The sequence below is a fragment of the Garra rufa genome, chromosome 18 (assembly GCF_049309525.1).
Source record: "Garra rufa chromosome 18, GarRuf1.0, whole genome shotgun sequence".
In the NCBI taxonomy this organism is placed as follows: Eukaryota; Metazoa; Chordata; class Actinopteri; order Cypriniformes; family Cyprinidae; genus Garra; species Garra rufa.
Window position 1 is genome coordinate 12,216,592 of NC_133378.1, and position 27,354 is coordinate 12,243,945.

Here is a 27,354-nt window from a genome sequence, read left to right on the forward strand (position 1 = left end):
TAGAGACAATATATTTTTATGTAGAAGTACAGTTATTAGACAAACCACATTACAAACATTATACAAACATTACAAACCAAACAAGAACTGAACCACGTCATTCATGTTACGTCAGTTGTTCAATATCAAGTATGCATTAAATCTGTTAAATCCCTCATTTTTTTCATTCATAACTAAATGTTTTAAACAGGCAAAACACTCGAGCAGCACAAACGCACGCATATGTACAAATCAACATAATTCAAAAACAATAAAACACCTCTTCAAATTGAAGGTCAGGATGATTTTACAGGCATCTACTGTTAGTGTGTGAGATATAAATACAAAGAAAGTGTTACAGAAAATCCAGTGCGAGCATTTCGCCATCACTGGTAAATAAAGGCACCAGTTTGTAATACTCTAGTCAGGAGCTCTACTGAATTAAAGGGTGTTACGTAAGTCCTTAATGAATAATGCTTGAACTTTTCCACATTTTAGTTCAAGTTGAAGTTAGTTGTGAAGAGTTAATGGTATAATGTAACCTTTACACATGAAATGACCTCAAAATGTTTTATGTACAACTTGGTTACTTTAATGTGATAATCTTTTAAGATAATGCTGTAGAAGGTGACAAGCAGTTGAAATCTGTTCCCTTCAGTCCTGAGAGGAAATGACAGGGCAGGGCCGGTCAGGGTTTGTCCTCCTCGATGGTAAAGCTTTCCATGGGTTGTTTGCCCAGGTTATAAATGTCCTCCAGCAGACCACGTGGAGTCAGGATGTGCGTCGAGCCTACGCACAACAAAAAAGGCATTATTTAAACCATTTCAAAACACAGGCTGCATTTTGAGCCTCTTTCTAGGTTTCTTGAATCATCTCATATGGACTCTTACCGATGATGACCTCACAGGATTTATTAGCGTGTGTGACTTCATAAGCACAGCGCATTTCTGAGTAACTGACCCCACCCAGAACAAAGACGATGAGCCGAGAGCCGCTCCTGAGATCATCCGGAGAACTGCCCTTGTGCTTCTGTCGCGCGCTGACGGGGAACAGACCAGACACATTAAACCACATAGTGCATTAGAAATTAAAAAGAAATCATATACACACACACTACTGTTCAAAAGTTTGGGGTCGGAAGATTTTCTAAAAAAAAAAACAAACAAAAAAAAACAAAACAGTTTTTTGGAAGAAGTCTCTTGTACTCACCAAAGCATTTATTTGATGAAAAAAAGTGCAATCAGTAATACTGCATTAAACATTATTATTAATAAACATTATTACAATTTAAAATAGCTTTTTTGTGCGTTAACATTTATATTTAGTCATTTAGCAGATGCTTTTATCCAAAGCGACTTGGAAGCAATCAAAATCAGCAAAAGAGCAATAACATGCAAGTGCTATGCCAAGTCTCAGATTAGCTTAATGCAGTATACGTTGCAATGTTTTTTTTTTAATAAATATATAGTAAATTAAAGGAAACGGATAGAACAGAAAAATAATAGAGCAAGCTAGTTTTTTTTTGTATAATAAATTAAAAAAAAAAGATTTAAAAATTGTAAAGTTTTTTTTTTTTTAAGAATAGAAATACAGGTTATGTGCCAAAAAATTGAATATTGAGGGAAAGTCCATTTATTTCAATAATTTGTTTCCAAAAAGTGAAACTTGTATGTTATATTAGTTCACTACACACAAAGTGTAATATTTCAAGCCTTTGTTTCAATTTGAATGATTATGGATAAAAAAATAAAATAAAAAAAAAATCCAGTATTTCACAAAATTAGAATATCATGGCAAAGTTCAAAATTGTAGGCTCCCTGTGTCGAAGGCTGTACCCGAAATCGCCCCCTATACCCTCATTCACTATTCCCTACATTAGTCCACTCGTACAGTTCACTTGAAGGAGTGGATGAAAACGAGTGAGTGAATTCGGACACTAAGAGCACCGGAAGGACTGCCGCTTTTGCATAGTATTGCTTACTGTTTAACAATCATTTAAAACGGACAGTTCGAGTTGTAAGATTAAAGGATTTATCTTGAACTATGTCAAGGAGTTTACGTATAAACCCTGGTTAAAAAAAAAATTAATAATCAATTTACAACGAATTGGTACCTGTGTTGCACGCTGTATTACGCCATGGACCAGCGCGTTGTAAAATGAACGGATGGATGATTCAGCTGCGGGCGCCATCGTCTGGTGAGACGCGGGAATTCAGTCGGCGCACAACTCTCACAGTGCATTATGGGTTATCTCTAGCTGTTGAGCGTACATCGGTTGTACACTCGTTTTTGCGGTGCATTGTGGGATTTAATGAGTGCACTCGGGAATGTCCACTATGGTTTCGAACACCACTTAAAATGGCTGTCCCCTCAAATAGTGCACTATTTGAGGGTATAGGCGGCGATTTCGGATACAGCCCCAATCTAGTCAGCTAATTAATGCAAAACACCTGCAAAGGTTTCCTCAGCCTTTAAATTGTCTCAGTCTGGCTTAGTAGGCTTCAGAATCATGGGGAAGACTGCTGACTTGACGGTTGTGCAGAAGACCATCATTGACACCCTCCATAAGGAGGAAAAGTCTCAAAAGGCAATTGCAAAAGAAGCTGTATGGTCACAGAGCGCAATATCGAAGTATATTAACTAGGGGTGGGCATAGATAAATTTTTTTAATCTAATCTAGATTAAATCTTGGAATTAATCTAGATTAAAATGGCTAATTTGAATTCTGCTGAAGGCATTCAGAATATGTGTGCTACCCAAATAATGACTAAAAGTAAGTCTTCGAGAACGGGCCAGGTGGCGCAGGCGCTCAGGCGCTCATCTCCTGTTTACAAAATGCATCACAAACTGCTTGACAATTGTTTTTACAACATAATTACCTATACAAACTTGTGTAACCAAGTACTTCTGCGCAAAAGGCTGCACGACATGCGCGTTGCCGTTAAATACACAGACGCGCACCGGCATGGATTTCTGCGTGCATAGTCTTCCATTAAACTGCGTTGCTTTTAGAAGCGTCAATTCAGTTGTTGCATATGGTTTAATGTCTTTATTTCGGGATTATCAAAGTAAATTATAACTCACGTGCCCCAGTAAAAAGGGTCTAGCAACGCACCTGCCCTGAAGCGGCTTCATAACTGCATCCATGTTTGCACGTCTCATTTGATGTGGTAATTTCACAGAAGTTGAAGACTCGTTCTCGCCCCCTACAGTGCAATTCGACTAGGTATACGTCATCCGCGCTAAAATATCAAGGTGAAAGTCATCATATCTTGCGTAGTTTAGACCCAGCTCCCAACCCAACTTTGAGAATAGATTAACGGCGATATTTTTTTTTATCGCCAATAAGAGTCTCACGTTAACGCAGCACGTTAACGCCAATAACGGCCCACCACTAATATTAACAGAGTGTTCAGAGGAAGGAAAAAATGTGGCCGGAAAAGGTGCACGAGTGACAGGGATGACCGTAGCCTTGAGAGGATTGTCAAGCAAGGGAGGTTCTGGGGGAGCTTCATAAGGAGTGGACTGAGAACCACAACATACAGACGTCTGCATGGCATGGGCTACAGCTGGAGAATTAAGGAGAAAAAGTACTGGTTCATTTGGAAATCAAGGTCCCAGAGTCAAGCTGCTTAAGTCCAGTGTGAAGTTTCCACAGTCAGTGATGGTTTGGGGAGCATGTCATCTGCTGGTGTGGGTCCATTGTCTTTTATCAAGTCCACAGTTGACCTTGCTGTCTACCAGGATATTTTAGAGCACTTTCATGCTCCCTGCTGATGACAAGCTTTTTGGAGATGATGATTTTATTTTCCAGCAGGATTTGGCACCTGCCCATAAAGCCAAAACTACCAGTACCTGGTTTAATAGCCATGGAATAACTGTACTTGATTGGCCGGCAAACTGGCCTGACTTAAACCCCATTGAAAATCTATGGGGTATTGTCAAAAGGAAGATGAGGGAACAGAGACCCCGAAATGCAGACGAGCCAATATCAAAGCAACTTGGGCTACCATAACACCTCAACTGTGTCAAAGGCTGATCGCCTCCATGCCACGCCGCCTTGATGCTGGAATTAGTGCAAAAGGAGGCCCAACAAAGTACTGAGTACATCATGCAGTACATTAACACACTTTTCAGAAGGCCAACATCTGTTTAAGATCCTTTTTTATTGGTCACATGAAATATTCTAATTTTGTGAAATACTGGATTTTTTTTTTTTTTTTGTCTTTACTCCATAATCATCAAAATTTAATCAAATAAAGGTTTGAAATATTTCACTTTGTGTGTAGTGAACTAATATAACATACAAGTTTCACTATTTGAAACAAATTGAAATAAATGGACTTTCCCTCGATATTCTAATTTTTTGGAACATACCTGTAGAATAGAGTGTGTTAGAGTTAGAGGGTCAAATAAAGATGGAAGAGGTGTTTGACGGCTAAGGACTCAGCTGCTCGGAATGAGTTGGGCAGGTTATTACCATAATCATAATTGCGATTATTTTGGCCAATGTTGTAATTACGATTATAAGTGGGTCTGGAACTTTATATTATGGACTAATTTAAAGATAGCAATACAATTAAAAAAAATATACAAATGAAACAGTTTTGTTTTTGGGGGAAATTTTATGTAATTAATTGAATGTAAAATAAAACAGCATAGTCCTCACTGTAAGAATTAAACATGCTTTGTTTCTTATTAAAACTACAAAAAGTGAGTGATTTTGTCTTTGTGTTTTGTTGTTTGATTAATATTAAACACAGAGACGGCAGAAGGAATATTACTTGTGACCGCTTCAAGAGCTGCACGGATTCAATATACTGTTACACACAGATTTTCATTCTGAACTGCTTACGGTAATTTGAGACATAACTGACGAAGGTTTACACTAATAATCACCAAACGCTGCATTTTGACATATATTTACATGTATTTATCTTAAGCTAAACCTTCACTTTATTTGTCCGTGTTCTGTTCCGTCTCTGAACGCATACACAGAACAGCACAAATTCTCTTTTGTGATTTAAATAAAACGACATCAAATAAACAAATCAAGCACGTCCCATTTTATGCCAGTCACGTTACATGATTTTAACTGATTTGTATTTTCATAATAGTTTGAAGCTGAAATTGAAACTGAATTTCGATTGATTGCACAGCCCTAAAACACTTAAGGTAAAAGTCAGTGAAAGTGATTTTGTGCCTCTTTGGGATTTACCCCTTGGGAAGCTATAACGGGGTCGTTTAGAAAAGGGGCCTATCCGAATTTACCCCAAATCCTATAAAGCCTAAAGGAAAACTCAAAACTTCACTAAACCTGGTAAGCACATGTGATCTATGATTCTAAACAATCATGCAAAGTTTTAAGGAAATCGGACCACAGCTGGTGCCATTAATGTGTCATAAAAGTTACAAAACATAATATTCCTATGGTAAATTGTCTGTTTTTGCAAAAAAAGGCTTGCTACATAATGTCTTTTTTTTATATGTGCTTAAATGCCTTACAGCGCTTAAAGCCCAGTAATCGCAGCTTTCAGCTTTATTTATTATTATTATTTATGTTAAAAACAGTTGGGCTGCTTCAACTATAATACAATTTTTTTTTCATTTTTTTTTTTAAGTAAAAAAATAAATATCAAAATATATTAAAAAAATAATTTGTTTGAAATAATAGAAATGTTTTGTAACATTATAATATTTAATAGACCCTAATTGAAATCCTGGTAAATAAATTTGGCCAATATAATATTCCTACATTGCCAAAATAATACAATATTAATAAATTAATTTAAAATGGAAAAAAAAATGCATTTGTTTGAAACACAAATCTTTTATAACATTATAAATGTCTTTTCAGCCACTTTTGATCACTTTTACCCTGAATAAAAGTATTAATTTCTCTCGATCAGTAAAACAAACAAAGAAATAAATAATTAAATAGTTTTGACCCTAAAACTTTGAACAGTACTGTATGATCTATTACATAATGCAATCAGATCATCAGTGGGAAATGAAAGGCCTTTTAATTTTAGGTAGGCCCACGTTATTTAAATAACTTGAAAAACTTGAAATAAAAAAAACAATAGGCGTAAAAAGCAGCCAACTTCACCCTCGTCTTACCTCAGCACTCTGACAGCCAGAGGAATGAAGAAAGAGACATTGACTACAACTTTAAACTCAACAATTATAATGAAACATTCGAGATGTATTTCTTTTTTTAACTGATAGATGAGCAGCAATGAAAGTATGCCACAAATGCTTACTGCTTTAAGGGTGTATTTTAAAGAAAAATGTAAAGTAATTAATTTATTATGTAAAAGACTGGCTGGGAACTGTGACTAAATTGAGTGAATCTGATCAGCCCTACCTTACAGCACGTGAGCCGTTCCACGCAGATGGACATTCAGACTGATATGGCCAGTCTTTGACGTCCAGTTTGTTTTCCACTGCATCCTACACACACACACACACACACACACACACACACACACACACACACACACACACACACACACACAAAGGTTTAAAGGATTAGTTCACTTCTAGAACAAAAAATTACAGATAATGTACTCACCCCCTTGTCATCTAAGATGTTCATGTTTTTCTTTCTTCAGTTGTAAAGAAATTACGTTTTTTTAGGAAAATTTTTCAAGGAATTCTCTCCATATAATGGATATCTATGGTGGCCCTGAGTTTGAACTTCCAAAATGCAATTTAAACGCAGCTTCAAGGGCTCTAGACGATCCCAGCCAAGGAAGAAGGATCTTATGATTCTAGTGAAGCGATCAGTTATTTTCTAAACAAATTGACATTTTATATACTTTTTAACCTCAAATGCTCTTCTTGTCTCGTCTCTGCGATGAGCATGCGTAGTCTGTGTAATCCGGGTCAATACAGTTAGGGCCTTTCCACAGTAAGCGCGAAAAAGCGAAACGAATATTGCACGTGATGACACGCTAGAATAAAACAACAGATTCCTATGGATGCTTCCACATAGGCCGCGAACATTTGCGCACCGAAAAAGCATTTTTTTTTTTAACAACCGACAAATCTTTTCAGTTTCGCAAAGCGAAAACACGGCCGTCCAATAAGATTTGAACAATACATAATGTGCTCAGAGCAGCTGCTGTTGCACAAAAGGACGAAAGTGGTGGCGCTGTTTCGAAAACCAGTATAAACAAACACAGAAGAAAAGTATTCCTAGAGTAGAGGACGTGCTCTTGTTATCATTGCATCTGAGAACAGATGGTTATTCTCACATGTTCTTAATATAATTTCTATTAATTCTCCACTGAATTATGAATTATGATCTGGAGGAGAACACTGTTCGTTTTCTTCCACTTGCGCAAGTGTTATATAAGTCAGAGCGCGTTCACTCTCTAGATCTTTTCTACTGTTCTACACATGAAATATAAAAGCAAACAGACATATGATTTTAGATTATTATTTTTTTTTTGCATATTTGTCACACTCTAATGTTTCAGATCATCAAACAAATTTAAATATTAATCAAAGATAACACAAGTAAACACAACATGCAGTTCCAAACCCACATGGCCCTGTGTGAAAAAGTGTTTGGTAAACCTTCCCAGGAGTGGCCGGCCTCATCCAAGAGGTCACAAAAGACCCCACAACAACATCTAAAGAACTGCAGGCATCTCTTGCCTCAGTTAGGGTCAGTGTTCATGACTCCACCATAAGAAAGAGACTGGGCAAAAACGGCCTGCATGGCAGAGTTCCAAGACGAAAACCACTGCTGAGCAAAAAGAACATAAAGGCTCGTCTCAGTTTTGCCAGAACACATCTTGATGATCCCCAAGACTTTTGGGAAAATACTCTGTGGACTGACGAGACAAAAGTTGAACTTTTTGGAAGTGTGTGTCCCATTACATCTGCCGTAAAAGTAACACAGCATTTCAGAAAAAGAACATCAAACCAACAGTAAAATATGGTGGTGGTAGTGTAATGGTCTGGGGCTGTTTTGCTGCTTCCGGACCTGGAAGACTTGCTGTGATAAATGGAACCATGAATTCTGCTGTCTACCAAAAAATCCTGAAGGACAATGTCCGGCCATCTGTTGGTGACCTCAAGCAGAAGCGAACTTGGGCTCTGCAGCAGGAAAATGATCCAAAACACACCAGAAAATCCACCTCTGAATGGCTGAAGAAAAACTAAATGAAGACTTTGGAGTGGCCTAGTCAAATTCCTGTCCTGAATCCTATTGAGATGCTGTGGCATGACCTTAAAAAGGCGGTTCATGCTCAAAAACCCTCCAATGTGGCTGAATTACAACAATTCTGCCAAGATGAGTGGGCCAAAATTCCTGCTGTAACAGACTCATCGCAAGTTATCGCAAATGCTTGATTGCAGTTGTTACTGCTAAGGGTGGCCCAACCAGTTATTAAAGGGATAGTTCACCCAAAAATGAAAATTTGATGTTTATCTGCTTACCCCCAATGCATCCAAGATGTAGGTGACTTTGTTTCCTCAGAAAAACACAAACGAAGAATTTTAATGAAAACCGGTGCAGTCTGCCAGCCTTATCATAGACGTGGATGGGCACCAAACCTTTAAAAGTAAACAAAAACATGCACAGAAAAATCCAAATTCCACCCTGCGGCTCGTGACGATACATTGATGTCTTAAGACACGAAACGATCGGTTTTTGTGAGAAACTGAACAGTATTTATATCATTTTTTACCTTTGATACACAGCCACGTCCATCTGTCATGAGCACGAGTTTGGCATCAGTCACGTCACATGAGCACGCGCTTCTGGCGTAGTATACGCAAACGCCGTAAGGGGAAATCAGTGAAAAGTCCCAGATGAGTTTGTGCAAGCAAACGTAATCGTTTAGCTTTAAATTGGTTTAAACAATCAGGATACGCGCAAGTAATTACCATTTTGAATAGCCACTATACCCACAATCTCTGTGCACTGTGGAAACAATGAGTGTCGTATTCATGCGACAGATCGCTTCCGGCGTTTGCGTATTCTACGACTGAGCGCGTGCACATGTGACGTGACTGATGCCAAACTCGTGCTCAGGAGAGATGGACGTGGCTGTGTATCAAAGGTAAAAAAATGATATAAATACTGTTCAGTTTCTCACAAAAACCGATCGTTTCGTGTCTTAGGACATCAATGTATCGTCACGAGCCACAGGGTGTAATTTGGATTTGTCAGTGCATGTTTTTGTTTACTTTTAGAGGTTTGGTGCCCATCAAGGTCCATGATAAGGCTGGCAGACAACACCGGTTTTCATTAAAAATCTTCGTTTGTGTTTTTCTGAGGAAACAAAGTCACCTACATCTTGGATGCATTGGGGGTAAGCAGATAAACATCAAATTTTCATTTTTGGGTGAACTATCCCTTTAAGTTTAGGGGGCAAACACTTTTCACACAGGGCCATGTGGGTTTGGATTTTGTTTTCCCTTCATAATAAAAACTTCATTCAAAAACTGCATGTTGTGTTTACTTGTGCTATCTTTGATTAATGTTTCAGATCATCAAACAAATTTAAATATTAAAGTGTGACAAACATGCAAAAAAATAAATAAAAATCAGGAAGGGGGCCGACACTTTTTCATATATATAAGCAATGTAGGACGATTTTGAAGTTGGGGAAAAAAACGAGATGGGAGTTTAACTGACCCGGATCACACAGACTACGCATGCGCATCGCAGAGATGAGACAAGATAAGCATTTGAAAAGTATATAAATTGTCAATTTGTCTTAAAAATAAGCAATCGTTTCGCTAGATAAGACTTTTCTTCCTCGGCTGGGATCGTTTAGAGCCCTTTGAAGCTGTATTTAAACTGCAAAGCTGATTTATCAATATATAACAACATTCATCTTTATTAGCTCTTCTCACTAACAAATGAAACATAACTTTAACCTAATAATTGTGTATTAAATCTGTTCATAGTGATTGTGTTTTCTCATGTGACTTGGATAAAACCACTTGACTCATATTAATTAATTTTACATTGTTCTTATATAATAATTGAAGGTTAAACATGATGGTGGGCAGAATTTTTTCACATTTGTATTTCACAGAGGTAAGTAAGCCATTGAGATTTGGAGCGACATGAGGGTGAGTCAATCACAAGAGAAATTTTATTTCAAAGTTATGATATCACAACTAAGAACTCATAATATATTACACATGTGGGATGTAAATAAGTATTCAGCAACTTAACCTGCCTTATGCAGGGGTAAAAAATAAGGTTCTTTACCAGAACCTTATTTTTTGACATGACATTCCGGTCTTTTTAACGGAATGTCATTTTTATTGTTCTTTGTGGCCCTGATAGAAGATGTATAAGTATTAATGTATTTGTATGTGTATGGTGTTTTATGTTGTTTGCCTATGTTTACCTGCCAGGGGACTGCGAATGAAAATTAGCCATTGGCTAAATTCGGTACAATGCATGAAATGGAAACATTTATGTTAAAATTGTACATGGTCCCTTTTGAAATAAACTCAATAATAATAATAATAATAATAATAATAATAATAATAATAATAATAATAATAATAATAATAATAATAATAATAGAGGAGACTTTAAGCTGCACAAACAAAACCAGTCTACAGTTATATAAGGGGAATTATAGAATAAAATGAATGCTACAAAAGTGTACAAAAGAAACAAAGATTAATACAATTCTCATGGTGGCTGCTCTCAACCTGCCTGACGGGACTTCAAATTAATGTTTCTTTTCACTAGAAGGAGGAAGTACCTACTGACATTTAGCACATGACTGTCTGCCCAGTGGCTTTTGCCAGTGTTATTTTTAGCTGGAACAAAATAAGACATTGTCTTTTTATGATTTCTGGAAGCATGACATTTGATCTTTCAGTCATAACCTGGAATACAATGTCAGTGGCCTTAGCCCTGAACAATACAGAGTATGCGCAATGGGGTCTTATTTACATTACATTACAACTGTAAGCCCATATTCTGCTGTATTATATATCAGAGCTCAACAATAAGGAAGACCTGCTAGCCCAGGGGCAGTGTGAGAGAGCGTTTTAAGACAGATACTTGCCTTTTCGGGATAGTTTTAAATTCACTGTTCTTGTGCATCCATCTTTACGTCTTGATGACGCAAATCTAAGTATTTTGTGTTTCAGTATATAAAGTATATAGAGGAAAACATTCCAGAATTTTTCTTCAAATAGTGGACTTCAATGGGGATCAATGGATTGAAGGTCCAAATTGCAGTTTCAATGCAGCTTCAAATGGCTCTACATGATCCCAGCCGAGGAAAAAACATTATTTTCCTTTCAACCACAAATGCTCGTCTTGGACTAGCTTGATGTCTCGCATAACGTAATCACGTTGGAAAAGTCATGTGTGATGTAGGCCAAGTACTGACCCAGTGTTTACCAAGTGTATGTACTAAGAAAGTCAAATGAAAGTCAAAAAAGGCAAACCAATGATGTTGGACAATTTTGAAGCTAGAGGAGAAAATGCTAGTTTATCCATCGACTCTACATTTTGAACCAAAGTGCATTTGTGGTTAAAAAGTATAAACAAATTTTTATTATTATTTTTTTTTTAGAAGCACATTTCTCTCAAAAAAAAAAAAAAAAAAAAAAAAAAAAAACTCTTATTCCTGCCTGGGGTTGTGTAGAGCCCTTTAAAGCTGCATTGAAATTGCAATTTGGACCATCAACCTGTTAATCCCCATTGAAGTCCACTATATGGAGAAAAATCCTGGAATGTTTTCCTTACAAACCTAATTTTTTGCCGACTGAACAAAGAAAGACATGAACATCTTGGATGACATGGGGGTGAGCAAATGAGTGAATAAACGAGTCCTTAAAAGTTTGTCCTGATTAAAGACAGTCTCATAACATTGAAAATTGGACAGAACGACAATGTTTTATAGACAAGTTGGTGCTACAGCACTGACATTTTGGTGCTTCTTTACCCCTCAATAAATGCCCATAGAGTATTATTAGTAAATATATAACTTAAGTTGTGTATTGTCAGTATATAACATATATAAAATACATAACCTTTCAAAAGGTTTTGGGCTCAGTGCAAGTGTTTTATTTTTTATTTCATACTATTGGATCAGAATTGAAACTGAAAATTCAGATTTGAAATCACACGAATAAATTACATTTTGAAACATTTAAATAGAAAAAAAACTGTGACCCCAGACCACAAAACCAGTTATAAAGGTCACTGAGGAGTTTACTGAGATTTATAAATCTGAAGATCTGAAAGCTGAATAAATAAGCTTTCTATTGATGTATGCTTTGTTAGGATAGGACAATATATGGTCGAGATGCAACTATTTGAAAATCTGGATTCTGAGCGTGCAAAGAAAATATTGAGAAAATCACCTTTAAAGTTGTCCAAATTAAGTTCTTAGCAATGCATATTACTAATCAAAAATGACGTTTTGATATATTTACGGTAAGAAATTTACAAAATGTCTCATAGAACATGATCTTTAATTAATATCCTAATGATTTTTGGCTGTATTTGTCTATCTTTGCTTTAGTCAGTTTGCTCCATGACATATTGGTAACTGACATTTAGGAAGAAGTGTCACTCACCTCCATTACATCTTTAATGACGGGTGTCCAGCGAGACACGTTGTAAGTCTCCACATCAGACCGGTCTTTCCGAGACGGTTTACGAAATGACAACAAGCTAGACTGTAATGAGGAGAGATGGGAGAAAACTGAATACCAGCAAAAATAAAACTCCTAAGGGGAGACACTGCAGGTGACACTGATTTTGGGCTTTTTGCTTTTGTGTTTTTTCAGACTAGTGAAAAGAAAACATCTAAAATACACTGTTAAGTGTTTCTTTTATAGCACCTTATCTATTTGTGTCAATAGATTTCAATTACAATACATATTTTTAAAGGCAAACGTTTTTTTCTCCTACACTGAGCAATAAATTTCCTCTTCAATGGCACTTACACACACACCAAACTTTACATTTTTATTCCTGTCTATATCTTGAAGGTTTTTTACAGAGGCATTTGTTCATATATAATTTGCCTGATTATATACAACATTTTATTTCTCAGCAAATTGCAAAAATATATTGTTTTCTGTCTGTTTTAAGTATTTTCTGAATTATGGAGTGACAAAATTCCCTCTGTAAAAACATTTGACTCTAATGTGTCAAAAATATTAAACAAAAGTTTTGAAACTGACTTCGTCCAGTGTTTAGGTTTTTGTACTAGAAATGTATGCAAATTAGCGCATATTTCATTAAATAATGCCTCATTTGCATATTTAAACCTAACATTTTAGAAAACTCGTAATACAAAAAATATTTGCGATTATCGGTGTAATCAGTCAACTGGGTATGTAAGGCAATAACTATTCGTTTTTTTTTACCCTATTCACCTGCCGTGTCTCACCTTAAATCAATAATAAAATTACCTTTTGCTGTGGTTTGGAAAATGCCAGAAATTGTTGGTATGGATAGTAAAACTTTGGTATTGTAATTACTCTATAAACCAACAGCACTTCTCTATTCCTAAAGACGTTCAAGTCACAAAACGACAATTCAGAATGCATCAAAACCAAATAAGACATAAGTCATCATCAGTATGACTGAATTATGCAATATCAGTTGGAAAAGAAGCAGTGCCAGAGGAGACAGAAAGCATTGGTGGACCCACCTTGTTGGTGATGGGAACTCCCAAATGTTCCCAGTTCTGGATATACCCCCTCTCATCCTCGATTTTCACATGCTGAATCAGTTTATTCAGGTTCTCTGTTGTCGTACCTGCTCATTACACACAAAAACACTGTGCTCATCCAGCTATAAAACATACTAAACTGAACAGCTCAGATGTTTTCAAATCTCTGCATGACAAGTAGGGGTGTGAACCTACAGTGGTCTTACGGTTCGTAGAGAAGAACGGCCCGGATCTTATCGGTGGTGTCATGTGGGTGTAACAGCACAGGAAGTAACGTCCTCATGGGGTCCTTGACCTTCTGTCCGTCTGCATCAGCACCTATAGCCAGATCCTACATACAAAGCACAAAGTCAGACCATATGGGACACTCTTTGGACAGAAGAGGGCATCTTTTTCCTTGAGCATCAAGCTTTACCTGTTCAGCTTTGCAAAGTTTTTCCACGTTCTTCTGGTAATGATTCATCAGATCCTCAGCTAAAGACAAGTGGACAGTTTTCTGAAAGAGAAAAATGCAAGTGAGCATTTCAATGGGTTTTAGGCAGTCACTAATGAACATCTAGCCATGAATGTGATCTTTCACAGTCGCAGGTGTCATGTGATACCACACTCTACCAGGGCATGTGAGGCGGCTCGATTACCTGAGTCATCTGCTTGCGGAAGCCTGGCATCTTCTTCATGAGTTGTGATAGACCTCCAATTGAGATCTGCCAATGACAGGGGCATCTATGACATACTCATATGAGGGAATCTGCAACTGGACGCTACTGTTATTGTTTGGAGGTGTAATTAACTGTAAACATATACTGTACCTTCTCATCGGCCTGTTTCTTCTCACCTCTGCTGGCAGAGATCTCCTTCACCAGTTTGGGGATTTGCCTTCGGAAAAAATAAATACAATAGTGCTGATTACACTAATAGTGATATTAATGACAATAGGATTTATGCCTAAGATCACATGCACTTGTCAGAGAAAATGTAAACAGCAGTATGAACTGACAGCAATATCTATAGACACTTATGGTAATCAGCTAACTTAGGTAGTTGTTTTTACTGTATGTACTTACTTTTGTATGTTTACCCACTGACAAAAAAAATGATCAGTCTATAATTTTAATGGCAGGTTTATTTGAACAGTGAGAGACAGAATAACAACAAAAAAAAAATCCAGAAAAACGCATTTAAAAAAAAAGTTATGAATTGCATTTTAATGAATTAAATAAATATTTGATCCCTTATCAATCAGCAAGATTTCTGGCTCCCAGGTTTGTTTTATACATGTAACGAGCTGAGATTAGAAGTACTCTCTTAAAGGGAGTGCTCGTAATCTCAGCTTGTTACCTGTAAAAAAGACACCTGTCCACAGAAGCAGTCAATCAATCAGATTCCAAACTCTCCACCATGGCCAAGACCAAAGAGCTGTCCAAGGATGTCAAGATTGTAGACCTACACAGGGCTGGAATGGGACCATTGTGAGCAGCTTGGTGAGAAGGTGACAATAGATGGTGCGATTATTCGCAAATGGAAGAAACACAAAATAACTGTCAATCTCCCTCGGTCTGGGGCTCCATGCAAGATCTCACCTCGTGGTAGGGCTGCACGATCGACCGTTTCAGCATCGTCATCGCGATGTACGCATGCATGATAGTCACATCGTGGCAGTCACGATGCAGGGCAAAAAGTGTGTCTGATTTAAAAATGTACTTTCTATATTTCTAAACTTTCTATTCACGGATCTATATTTGTCTAAAATAAAGTAATTAACTCATGTTTAAAGGTTCTTTTAAAACTACAAAGCACACGTTGCTTCACCTACTTCATGCATGCAGTCTCATGCATGCGCATGGCGAAATGAGCGCGGGACGGGAGAAAAGCGCCGATATGGAAGATTTGGTCGCAAAAAGAAACGCAACGTCGGTCATATGGAAGTATTTTGGATACAAAAAGGATGCTGCTGACCAAAAACAGGTGCTTTGTCGGGAGTGCCTGTCAGTTGTTGCCACAACTCGTGGAAACACCACGAATTTAAGGGACCGTTCACATGTCGCGCCTAAAAACGCGTGGAAACGCTAGGCGCGCCGCTTTCTCCTTCTTTCCAAAGTGCTCTGTAACTTGAGTGTCAGAGTGGCGTCTGCCGTTGCTAAGCAACCATGACCCGCGCTCTCCTAAAGACGCGGAAGTTTCAGCAAAGATAAATAAACAAAGATAAATGGATTTCCAAAACTAAAAATTGCTTGCAGTAGCTCTGCTGCTGTTCCTCCATCTTGGCTAAGCTTTTAATGTTTTTCGTGAAAGGAAGAAGCTGATTTCCCTTTCATCAGGGTAAAAGCAACATTCATTATTAATTTCATATTAGAGCCTTGATTTGCCTGAATTGACAGTGAATAAGGTGAGTCAAACTGTTTATGAAACTACCCAAAATAAGCTTTAAAAAGTATTTTATTTCAGGGTTTTTCAGGATTATACTGTACTTTTACATTTTTTTATTCTTTGAAAATGCTTACAAAATTACCCCAATTATTCTTGAATTATTATTTGATTTTTAAGCAGTTCAAAACAACCTGATGAACAAATTAATTTGTACACATCGCAATATATAATCGCAAGAAAAAAATATATTGCAATGTAATTTTTTCCCAATATCGTGCAGCCCTACCTCGTGGAGTTTCAATGATCATGAGAATGGTGAGGAATCAGCCCAGAACTACACGGGAGGATCTTTGTTAATGATCTCAAGGCAGCTGGGACCATAGTCAAGAAAACAACTGGTAACACACTATGCCATGAAGGACTGAAATCCTGCAGCGCCCACAAGGTCCCCCTGCTCAAGAAAGCACATGTACAGGCCCATCTGAAGTTTGCCAATGAACATCTGAATGATTCAGAAAGTGTTGTGGTCAGATGAGACCAAAGTTGAGCTCTTTGGCATCAACTCAACTCACTGTGTTTGGAGGAGGAGGAATGTTGCCCATGACCCCAAGAACACCATCCCCACCGTCAAACATGGAGGTGGAAACATGGTTTGGGGGTATTTTTCTGCTAAGGGGGCAGGACAACTGCACCGCATCAAAGGGACGATGGACGGGGCCATGTACCATCAAATCTTGGGTGAGAACCTCATTCCCTCAGCCAGGGCATTGAAAATGAATGGGCAGATGGGTATTCCAGCATGACAATGACCCAACAGCCAAGGCAACAAAGGAGTGGCTCAAGAAGAAGCACATAATCCCATAGATAATCTGTGGTGGGAGCTGAAGGTTTGAGTTGCCAAACGTCAGCTTCAAAACCTTAATGACTTGGAGAGGATCTGCAAAGAGGAGTGGGACAAAATCCCTCCTGAGATGTGTGCAAACCTGGTGGTCAACTACAAGAAACATCTTGTAGTTGTGATTGGCAAGGGTTTTGCCCCCAAGTACTAAGTCATGTTTTGCAAAGGGGTCAAATACTTATTTCACTCATTAAAATGCAAATCAATTTATGACTTTTTTGAAATGCGTTTTTCTAGATTTTTTTGTTGTTATTCTGTCTCTCACTGTTCAAATAAACCTAGCATTTAAATTACAGACTGATCATTTCTTAGTCAGTGGGCAAATGTACAAAATAATTTTTTTCCCCTCACTGTACTCTATTCAGCAAGGATGCATTAATATGATCAAAACTGACTGTAAAGTCAATTCATAATGTTACAAAAGACTTCTTTTTCAAATAAATTGTATTACTTTGAACTTTCTATTGATTAGAGAATTCAGAAATTATATCAAGGTTTCCCAAAATATGAAGCAGCACAACTTGTTGCACGGGTATATTTGTAGCAATAACCAAAAATACATTGTATGGGTCAACATTATCGATTATTCTTTTTCATGTGAAAAATCATTAGGATATTGAGCAAAGATCATATTCTATGAAGATATTTTGTATATTTTTCTACTGTAGATATAGCAAATCTTATTTTCTGATTAGTAACATGCATTGCTAAGAAATTCATTTGGACAACTTATTTTCTCAGTATTTAGATTTTTTTGCACCCTCAGATTCCAGATTTTCAAACAGTTGTATCTCTGCCAAATACTGTCCTATCCTAACAAACCATACATCAATGGAAAGCTTATTTATTTCTTTAAATACAGGTCATTATTACATCAGGGTCACATATATTAAAATAGCCAGTTATTTTAAATTGCAATCATTTTTGATCAAATACCTGCAGACTTGGTGAATATTGGAGACTTCTTTAAAAAAAAAAACATAAATTCCACAACCCCAAACTTTTTAACTGTACTGTATTCTGTTGTTTTTAATAAAATACACTACTGACACACAGAGTCCAGTTTAAAGGAAACTGACCACTCCACCCAATGTTCCTGTGGCAGACTGCTGACATTGAACCCTCATATGAACTCAAGTAATTCTACTCACCCAGTGACCTCAGCAATGTGCATGTGACGTAGTTTGACCCATAATTGATCCTCTTCATTCAGTAAAGCTTCTTTCTTAGAGCCATCCTTCATTTTATACCTAAAAGAAAACAAAGAAAAACACCAATACACAGGAGAACCAAAATAACAGCAATGATTGTCTGATGTCTAAGAAAGTAAATAGAAAGTTTAATAAAGATCAAGTGATTTGGCTAAAATTTAGTTGAGGCGTCATACTCATAGGTGTTGTCCTTTATTGGTATGAGGTCATAAGCCATGGCCTGGTAGGTGAGCTCGTGAAGAATAGGGCTAACAGGGTCCAGCGCACGGTCAACGATCAGAAGCTGAGCCTGCGTTTTTCCCTGAATATCAAAAGAAAAAAAAAACTGAAGAGGCAGTTTGTGCAAACAGAAATATCACTTATAAGACCACATCAGAAATGTTTTCTAAATTTTCAGTAACATTATAAATCTCTTTACTAACATTTTTGATAAACCTAATGCATCCTTGCTGAATAACAGTATTAATTTCCTTCAAAAAAAAAAAAAAAAAAAAAAAAAAAAAAAAGTAAATGTCACATTCTCTATTAAATACCTTCAAAATGATATATGACTTGCCGGAACAACAAATATAATTACTGAGCTACAGCCGTTTGAGTCAGCAGAATTGATTTGTCATCAATATCAAGATGTTCATGTCTTTCTTTCTTTAGTCATAAAGAAATTATGTTTTTTTCTGGTTCAATACAGTTAGGGTATGTCGAAAAACTCCCATCTCGTTTTCTTCCCTAACTTCAAAATCGCCCTACATCGCTGCAAAAGTACCGACACAGTGTTTACAAAGTAAACATACAACGAAGCTTAAATGCCCTTTACAAAAAAAGGTAAAACAGCATTGTAGCATGATTTTGACATTGAAGACATAAACGAAATGGGAGTTTTTCGACATACCTTAAACTGTATTGACCTGGATCACAGACTATGTATGCGCATCGAAGAGACGAGACAAGCATTTATGGTTAAAAATAATATAAATTGTCAATTTGTTTTGAAAATAACTGATCGTTTCATCAGATAAGATGCTTCTTCCTCGGCTGGGATTGTTTAGAGCCTTTTGAAGCTGCATTTAAACTGCATTTTAGAAGTTCAAACTTCAGGCCGCCATACATATCCATTATATAGAGAGAAATCCTGAAATGTTTTCCTCAAAAAAACAATTTTTTTTATGACTGAGGAAAGAAAGACATGAACATCTTGGATGACAAGGGGGTGAGCACATTATCTGTAAATTGTTGTTATGAAAGTGAACTAATCCTTTAAAGGAACATTCCACTTTTTTTGGAAATAGGCTCATTCTCCAACTCCCCCCGAGTTAATAAGTTGAGTTTTACCGTTTTGAAATCCATTCAGCCGTTCTCCTGTTCTGGCGATATCACTTTTAGCATAGCTTAGCATAGATCATTGAATCCTATTAGACCAACAGCATCGCGTTCAAAAATGACCAACAAGTTTCGATATCTGTCTTATTTAAAACTTGACTCTTCTGTATATCGTGTACTAAGACCGGCGGAAAATGTAAAGCTGCGATTTTCTAGGCCGATAAGATTAGGAACTACACTCCCATTCCGGTGTAATAGTCAAGGAAGTTTGCTGCTACAATATGGAGGCAGCGGGCGCAGTAATATCACGCAGCGCCTGAAATTAGTTCCCAGCTAGGCAACTTCCAATAAGACCGGCTTTTTGAAATTGTGACAGAATTTCAGGCGCTGCGTCCATATTACGGCAGAAAATCGCAGCTTTACATTTTCCGCCGGTCTTAGTACACAGTATAACTACAGAAGAGTCAAGTTTTAAATAGGAAAAATATCGAAACTCATTGGTCATTTTAACATGCGATACTATATTGGACTCATAGGATTAAATGATCTATGCTAAGCTATGCTAAAAGTGATATCGCCAGAACAGGAGAACGACTGAATGGATTTCAAAACGATAAAACTCAACTTACTAACTCGGGGGGAGTTGGAAAATGAGCCTATTTCCAAAAAAATGGAGTGTTCCTTTAAACTGCATTTTGGAAGTTCAAACTCAGGGCACCATAGAAATCCACTACATGGAGAAAATTCCTGAAATGTCTAAAAAAAAAAAAGAGTGAAGAAAGAAAGACATGAACATCTTGGATAACAAGGAGGTGAGTACATTATCTGTATGTTTTGGTTCTAGAAGTGAACTAATTCTTTAATGAACTTATTTTTGGAAAAAAAAAAAAAACTCCTTTTGCCAGCATGGGTCACATATAGTCCAGCTCTAAATCAAATCCGCTGTCATGTTGGGTTGATGTAAACACTCGAAAGCTCACCTTTTTCTTTGAATTATCATCCAACTCGTAATGTCGTGCCAGTTTATTGTCCACAAGTTCAGCTAACTTCTTTCCACAATCAGGATTTGAATCCCTGCACACAACAGAAAATTCATTACCAAAGCATGGATTAAGGCGAGACATTGCAGGTGAATAGGGTAAAAAAAAAAAAAAAAAACTAATAGTGATCACCTTACTTACCTAGTTGATTGATTACATTGATAATTGCAGAACACAAGTTTTCTAAAATGATAATTTTTAATGAAATATGCACTAATTTGCATACATTTCTAGTACAAAAATCTAAACACTGGATGACTCCATAATTCAGAAAACTTAGAACAGATAGAAAACACTATATTTTTGCAATTTTTGGGGGGAATAAAATGTATATATATTCAAGTAAATTATAAACAAATCCCTCTGTAAACACTTTCAGGATATAGACAGGAACACAAATGTGAAGTTTGGTGTGTGTGAGTGCTACTGAAGAGGAGATTTATGGCCCAGCATAGGAGAAAAAAATAATTTTGAGAAAACAGCCTTTAAAAATATGTATCGTAATTGAAATGTATTGACACAAATAGATAAAGCGCTATAGAAGAAAGACTTAACAGCGTCTTTTGGATGCTTTCTTTCCACTTTATGAACCAAAAAGCCCAAAATCTCAAACTTAACAGGTGCATGGAAAAAAAAAAAACAGCCCTTTAATGTCCATTCAAGCATCAGGTGAAATTTCACCTCTTGTATCTGACTCCAGGGTACTCGTCTAGCGTGGCACAGAGTGTTACGATCTGATCAGCTATCATCTCCAGCGTCTGATCTTTGTCCTTACTGTTCGGGCTGTAGATGTTCTTGAAGGTCTCTGGGTTATCACAGGTGAACACCTGCACAGGTGACCCACACAGTCATAAACAACACAACACTCAGCCATAACAGGCTAAACGAATTTCCAGAAACACTTACCTGTGATTCCAGTGGCAGAAACGAGATGTTGATCTCTTTACAAACTTTAATGTGCTTGGCACAGTTCTTCTTCATCTTGTCGAAAAGATCATCAGGACAATCTGGACTCATTTTCACATGAAAAGAATAAAAACATCACTCTTGCTGAAAATAACACACAATCTCTTTGGTTTTTGGGATGATCAAATCAGTGAACTCACAGTCAGTGAAGAAGACATACGCAGCTCTGTATTTGGGTTTCGGTTTGAAGTCATTGATAAATGCATCAACACACTGCAGATGTAAAACATCAGGGTCACAAACAGGTCATCACAAAAGTATATTATGCTTTTTGTGTGTGTCTTCTGAGTTCTGACCTTGGCAGTAGGTGCCATGAAATAGACAGCCTTCATCTCTGGAACGGGTTCTCTGTTTTTGTACAGGTCCTCTACAACTGTGAACAAATGAGAGGTAACAACGTTATGACAATGACTCCCCATGCAGCACACTGTGCAGACTTTTTCTTCATATGGAGGAAACGAAAAGCTTCCTTTCTGGAAAAACACAGGAAGGAAAAGCATCCGACTTGCACTGCACAATAAAGTTCAAACACTGAATCGGCAGACATTTATGTCTCCAAAACAAAACCTAGAGCAAAATCTCTTCTCTCACTTACTTGTGATGCCCTCCGACATGAGATCGGACATTTTGCAGCAGGAGGAAAGGAGGCGTGTGGTGAAATGGTCCAGTATGAGGATCTATGAGAACAGATTTGACATCAATTACAGAGTCATTAAACATATGATAATTATAGATATCGACTGATAGGATTTTTTTTTTTTTTTTTGTGTGTGTGTACAGTGACCTTGGTACATGTTACATGTACTAAATTTAGTAACAACAGAAAAATATGCATAATTACCAGCAATAAACAATAACACTATCCCTTTAATAAGTGCAATTAATATTACTTATTTACTTAATTCTGTAATTACACTGTAACTGGGATGGTAAAAGGAGTTATCATAATGTTTATACATAAACATAAAAACAACATGACAAAAATAACAGTCAGCTCTTCCTGATCTCTGAGTGACTCTGAGTCTTCTCTGCACACAGAACCATAATTGGAAAATAATATATTAAATGTTATCTTTCACTACACTGGAGTATTCTTTAAAGTCATGATGAAGCTCAAGTAGTGAAAGATCTGCTCTACTGTATTGTGACATACACTGCAGCTCAAAAGTTTGGGATCTGTACGATTTTTTATTTCTTTTAAAGATGTTTCTTTTGCACCATCAAGGCTGCATTTATTTGATCAAAAATACAGAAAAAAAAACTGTAATGCTGTGAAATATTATTTCAATTTAAAATAACTGTTTACTACGTGAATATATTTTAAAATGTAATTTATTCCTGTGATACAAAGCTAAATCTTCAGCATCATTACTCCAGTCTTCAGTGTCACATGATCCTTCAGAAATCATTTTAATATGCCGATTTATTATTAGTGTTAAAAAATAGTTGTGCTGTTTTTTAGACATATTTTTATATTTTGGATTTATTTTTGGAACCTGTGATACTTTTTTTCAGGATTCTTTGGTCAAGTGATGGTTCAAAAGAACAGCATTTATTTAAAATAAAAATGTTTTCTAGAAATTTACACTACTTTTCAAACGTTTGGAGTCTTTCTCTTTTTTTTGACATAAATACTTTTATTCACCAAGGATGCGTTAAATTAATAAAAAGTGATAGCATAGCTTACATTGTTAGAAAAGATTAACATTTTGAATAAATGCTGTCTTTTTAACTTGTTATTCATCAAAGAATCCTGAAAAAAATATATAGCAGCAGCACAACTGTTTTCCAACATTGATAATTCTAATATTAAATCAGAATATTAGAATGATTTCTGAAGGATCATGTGACACTTATGACTGGAGTAACAGCTGATGAAAATTCAGCTTTGCATCACAGGAATAAATTATATTTTAAAATGAATTAAAATAAAAAGCACTATTTTATATTGCAATAATATTTTGCAATTTTACTGTTTTTTTTTCTGTATCTTGAGCAAATAAATGCAGCCTTGATGAGCATAAGACACTTTAAAAACATTACAAGTCTGATCCCAAACTTTTGAGCGGTAGTGTACGTGCAAACGTAAACGATTATTAAAAAAAGACATAATGTGGGGTGGGACTTGGTTTTGTGTATCAGTTATTAACTGGCTACACAAAACCAAAACTCAAAGCAGAGGAATTTTAAATTTTAGGGGCTTTTAGAGAGGAAATACAAGTCTGGGTGTAGCAAAAGCAAATTTCTTTATGTTGTGGTTTCCTTGCTGGTTGCATGCAACAGCAAACATACAGTGTGAGCTATGAAGTCTGATTATTGTTTAAATGTCCATTAAGAGGTTACTAGAAGTAGTACAGTTTTTGGTTAATTTATAAGACAAAAAAATGTCCTGTAGGTGACCTGCTCTGATACCAATCAGTACAGTCTCTGTGTTTAGTATACAGCAGAGAGCAGGAGCAAATACTACATCAGCTCAGCGCAAGTCCAAACAAGCCAGATGAACATGGATAGCCCTTAATGGACACTTTTTTGCAAAATATAAATGGAAATATTCAAGGGGAATAAAACAAATCATTCAAACTGACCTTCCATACTTCTGACTTTCTGCAGTCTGCAATGAGGGTGTCCTTGATTCCTGTGATGCCACATAAAGCAATCTGTTAGTTACAGCAGCGAATCAGTTTTGCTGATACACCATGGAACTGAAAATCAAGAAAAAAAATTCCAAGAAGCTTCACTTCTTGTTTTGAGTCTGTTCTACTAGAAGAGTGCACAGAAATGTAAAAAGCAGCTTATAAATATTATACATTAATATGTATATGCGTGTGTATGTGTGAACATACAGTCAAGCCTGAAATTATTCATAGCCCTGGCAAATTCTGACTTAAAGTTACTTTTATTCAACCAGCAAGTTTTGTTTTTGACCGGAAATGACACAGGCTTCTCCCAAAAGATAATAAGATGATGTACAAAAGACATCATTGTGGAAAAAAATATTTCTCAGCTTTTATTTACATTTGAACAAAAAGTGTCATGTCCAAAATTATTCATACCCTTTGCAAAAGTCTATAGGAAAATCCAAAGTTCTATACCATTCCAAATAGTCCAAGCTGTTCTAAAGCATCCTAATTACCCTGATTCATTGGGAACAGCTGTTTTAATCAACTCAACAGGTGAAAAACAGAAGCTCTCTGCTGTTGGTTTGTGGACAGTCATGTCTTAGACAAAGAAGATCACTGAGGACCTGCGGCTGCGCATTGTGGCTGCTCACAAGTCAGGAAAGGGATATAAGACCATATCTAAATGTTTTGAAGTTCCAGTGGCTACAGTGCAAACGCAGACCAAGAAGGACACCACTTCTCCAGATAAGGCACATAAAAGCCTGCTTGGCCTTTGCAGATGCTCATCTGGACAAAGATGGTTTTATGGTCAGAACCATAAAATTGAATTGTTTGGCCACAATGATGTAGCCTTCATTTGGTGTAAAAAAGGAGAAAACTTGGTGGTGGGAACCTAATGTTTTGGGGGTGTTTTTCAGCCGGTGGACCAAGGAACTTAATCACATTAAACGGCACGATGAAAAAGGAACAATACATCAAAATTCTCAACAACAACATCAGGCAGTCTGCAGAGAAACTTGGTCTTGGGCACCGGTGGACTTTTCAGCACGACAACGACCCAAAACACACAGCAAAAGTGGTGAAGAAATGGTTAGCAGACAAAAACATTAACGTTTTGCAGTGGCCCAGCCAGAGTCCTGACTTAAATCCAATTGAGAATCTGTGGAGGGAGCTAAAGATCAGGGTGATGGCAAGGAGACCCCCCAACCTGAAAGAGTTGGAGCTCATCGCTAAAGATGAAGATGCAAAAATACCAGTGGAGACATGCAAAAAGATGGTCAGCAATTATAGGAAGCGTTTGATTGCTGTGATAGCCAATAAAGGCTTTTCTATTGATTATTGAGAAGGGTGTAAATAATTTTGGACATGCCACTTTTTGTTCAAATGTAAATAAAAGATGAGTAATAATTTGTTCCACAATGATGCCTCTTGTACATCGTCTTATCTTCTAGGAGACGTCTGTGTCATTTCCATTCAAAAAAAACTTGCTGGTTGAATAAAAGTAACTTTAAGTCAGAATTTGCCAGGGCTATGAATAATTTAGGGCTTGACTGTACATGTTAATTTACATATATTTCCATAATCTAAATTAAGTTTTATGATTTCAAAATAACATTTTAAATCATTTGAGATATTTCACAGCCTTGGAAATCTGCTGAGGTCCCCTAGTTCAGAACCACTGCAATATCGACATGTGAAAGTAGTAAGTACACATAACCATTTAATTTTTGTAAAAACACACATGCACCATCATCAACAGCTTATCATATTCGAATCCATAGTTACCCTTGCAAAATAACTTAGTTATTTGTGTGTGTTATGACTAGTCTAGTCTTTATCGTCTGTTGTTAACACTAATGACGGTCCATAACACAACAGACCGGAAGTCATTGATAAAGTTCACAGATTGAGTGTAACACATGGGCGCGGGAGAACTGAAGATTCATTATGACATCATCAAACACTCTGCGTCATCAAAAAGTCCTGACATCAGACTGAACCCCGCAACTATCAACCCGTTATCCGTTAAAAACGGAAACACCCAGTGCAGAATTGTAAAAGTGAGCAGTCAACAGTGAAACTGCACTGGCTAACGCTAGCGGAGCTGCTAACGGAAACTCTGACTCAATGACACACGCAAGACATTTAATAGGACAAACATCGCCCTGAAACCGGTACACAATATAGATAGCACATACATTTCCTTATTAAACACCAAAACAAACGCTTAAACAAACAACTTCATAAAACGACTGTAACTCCTCTAGGCGAACCCAGCATAAAACCATCTCTTTAAACTTCTGACAGCTTTTCCTCTGAGTTGAACTCTTATAAACGACGAAGCATATGACTGTGCATGTAAGACGTTTGCAGAAAATCACCTGATTACTCAATCAACTTACTTTGCCAAACTATTTTTTTCAAGCCGTACTCCGCTCCAGCTGCCATCTTGAGTTGAGTCGAAACAAATGCGCGCTTCCGTCAACTGGGAGGACTGTGAGCGCGCGCGCGCGGGAGCGTTCATGTGTGGATAGTTTTGACAGAGAGGTATGCTTAGATTTATAAGCTTCAGCCGCACAATTCGCGTTTAAGTTGTGAATTCGCTGCTTTGAAGAAAAATCCAGGGCTAGTTGGTTCACCTTTTAATATTCGTCGGAGTCAGTTTGTTTTGAAAGTCCGTTTCTGTGCAGGCGCTTAACGTAAAGTATATTACAAAAACAGTTAACATTTCCATCATTAGCCTACTGAACATGGAACAAGATAAAGTGCATTTAACGGATCATTCTTCAATTTTAAATGGTTAATTTACATAACAAATGTAGCCTATTTAAAATAGAATTATTCAAATAAATACTTCTTAAATAATTTTAGTAAAATAATGTTTATGTTTATAATCACTGTTTAAAATCTGGATTTGTGTTAATTTATCTAGTGTTATGTGCACCATAGACAAATTAGTACAAATCCAGATTTTTCTAAAACTGTGACTGCCATCATGACAATTTTGGAAATGATTACAAAAAGATTCAAATATATAAATCTGCAAATTGTCAGCAATATAGATTTAGTATAATTATACATATAAATTAAATGTTCAGTCATTACCATCTTATAATTAAAGTTGTGGTTTCCTTTTATTTTATTTATTTTTATTGTTTAACACTTTAGAATAAATGTTCTTTACCAAACTGAGTACTAAAACTAACTACACAAATGTGTATAAACTGTATTATTTACATTAGACCGCATAGGCTAATAGCCTACAGC

At 36.7% G+C, this 27,354-nt stretch overlaps 1 protein-coding gene across 1 annotated transcript; it reads right to left on the reverse strand.

Moving 5' to 3' along the window:
• On the reverse strand, positions 1-26,564 carry stxbp3 (syntaxin binding protein 3). Its single transcript, XM_073822624.1, has 19 exons — positions 26,490-26,564; positions 24,052-24,101; positions 22,062-22,143; positions 21,763-21,839; positions 21,607-21,679; positions 21,407-21,507; positions 21,182-21,327; positions 20,441-20,534; positions 18,320-18,444; positions 18,084-18,182; positions 14,477-14,543; positions 14,306-14,371; positions 14,083-14,163; positions 13,863-13,998; positions 13,647-13,753; positions 12,562-12,663; positions 6,347-6,432; positions 870-1,018; positions 1-768 (listed from the first exon to the last, which is right to left on the reverse strand). The coding sequence occupies exons 1-14, from the start codon at positions 26,533-26,535 to the stop codon at positions 13,870-13,872; spliced, it is 1,236 nt and encodes a 411-aa protein (XP_073678725.1). The 5' UTR covers positions 26,536-26,564; the 3' UTR covers positions 1-768; positions 870-1,018; positions 6,347-6,432; positions 12,562-12,663; positions 13,647-13,753; positions 13,863-13,869.
• Between the last annotated feature and the right edge of the window lie 790 nt (positions 26,565-27,354).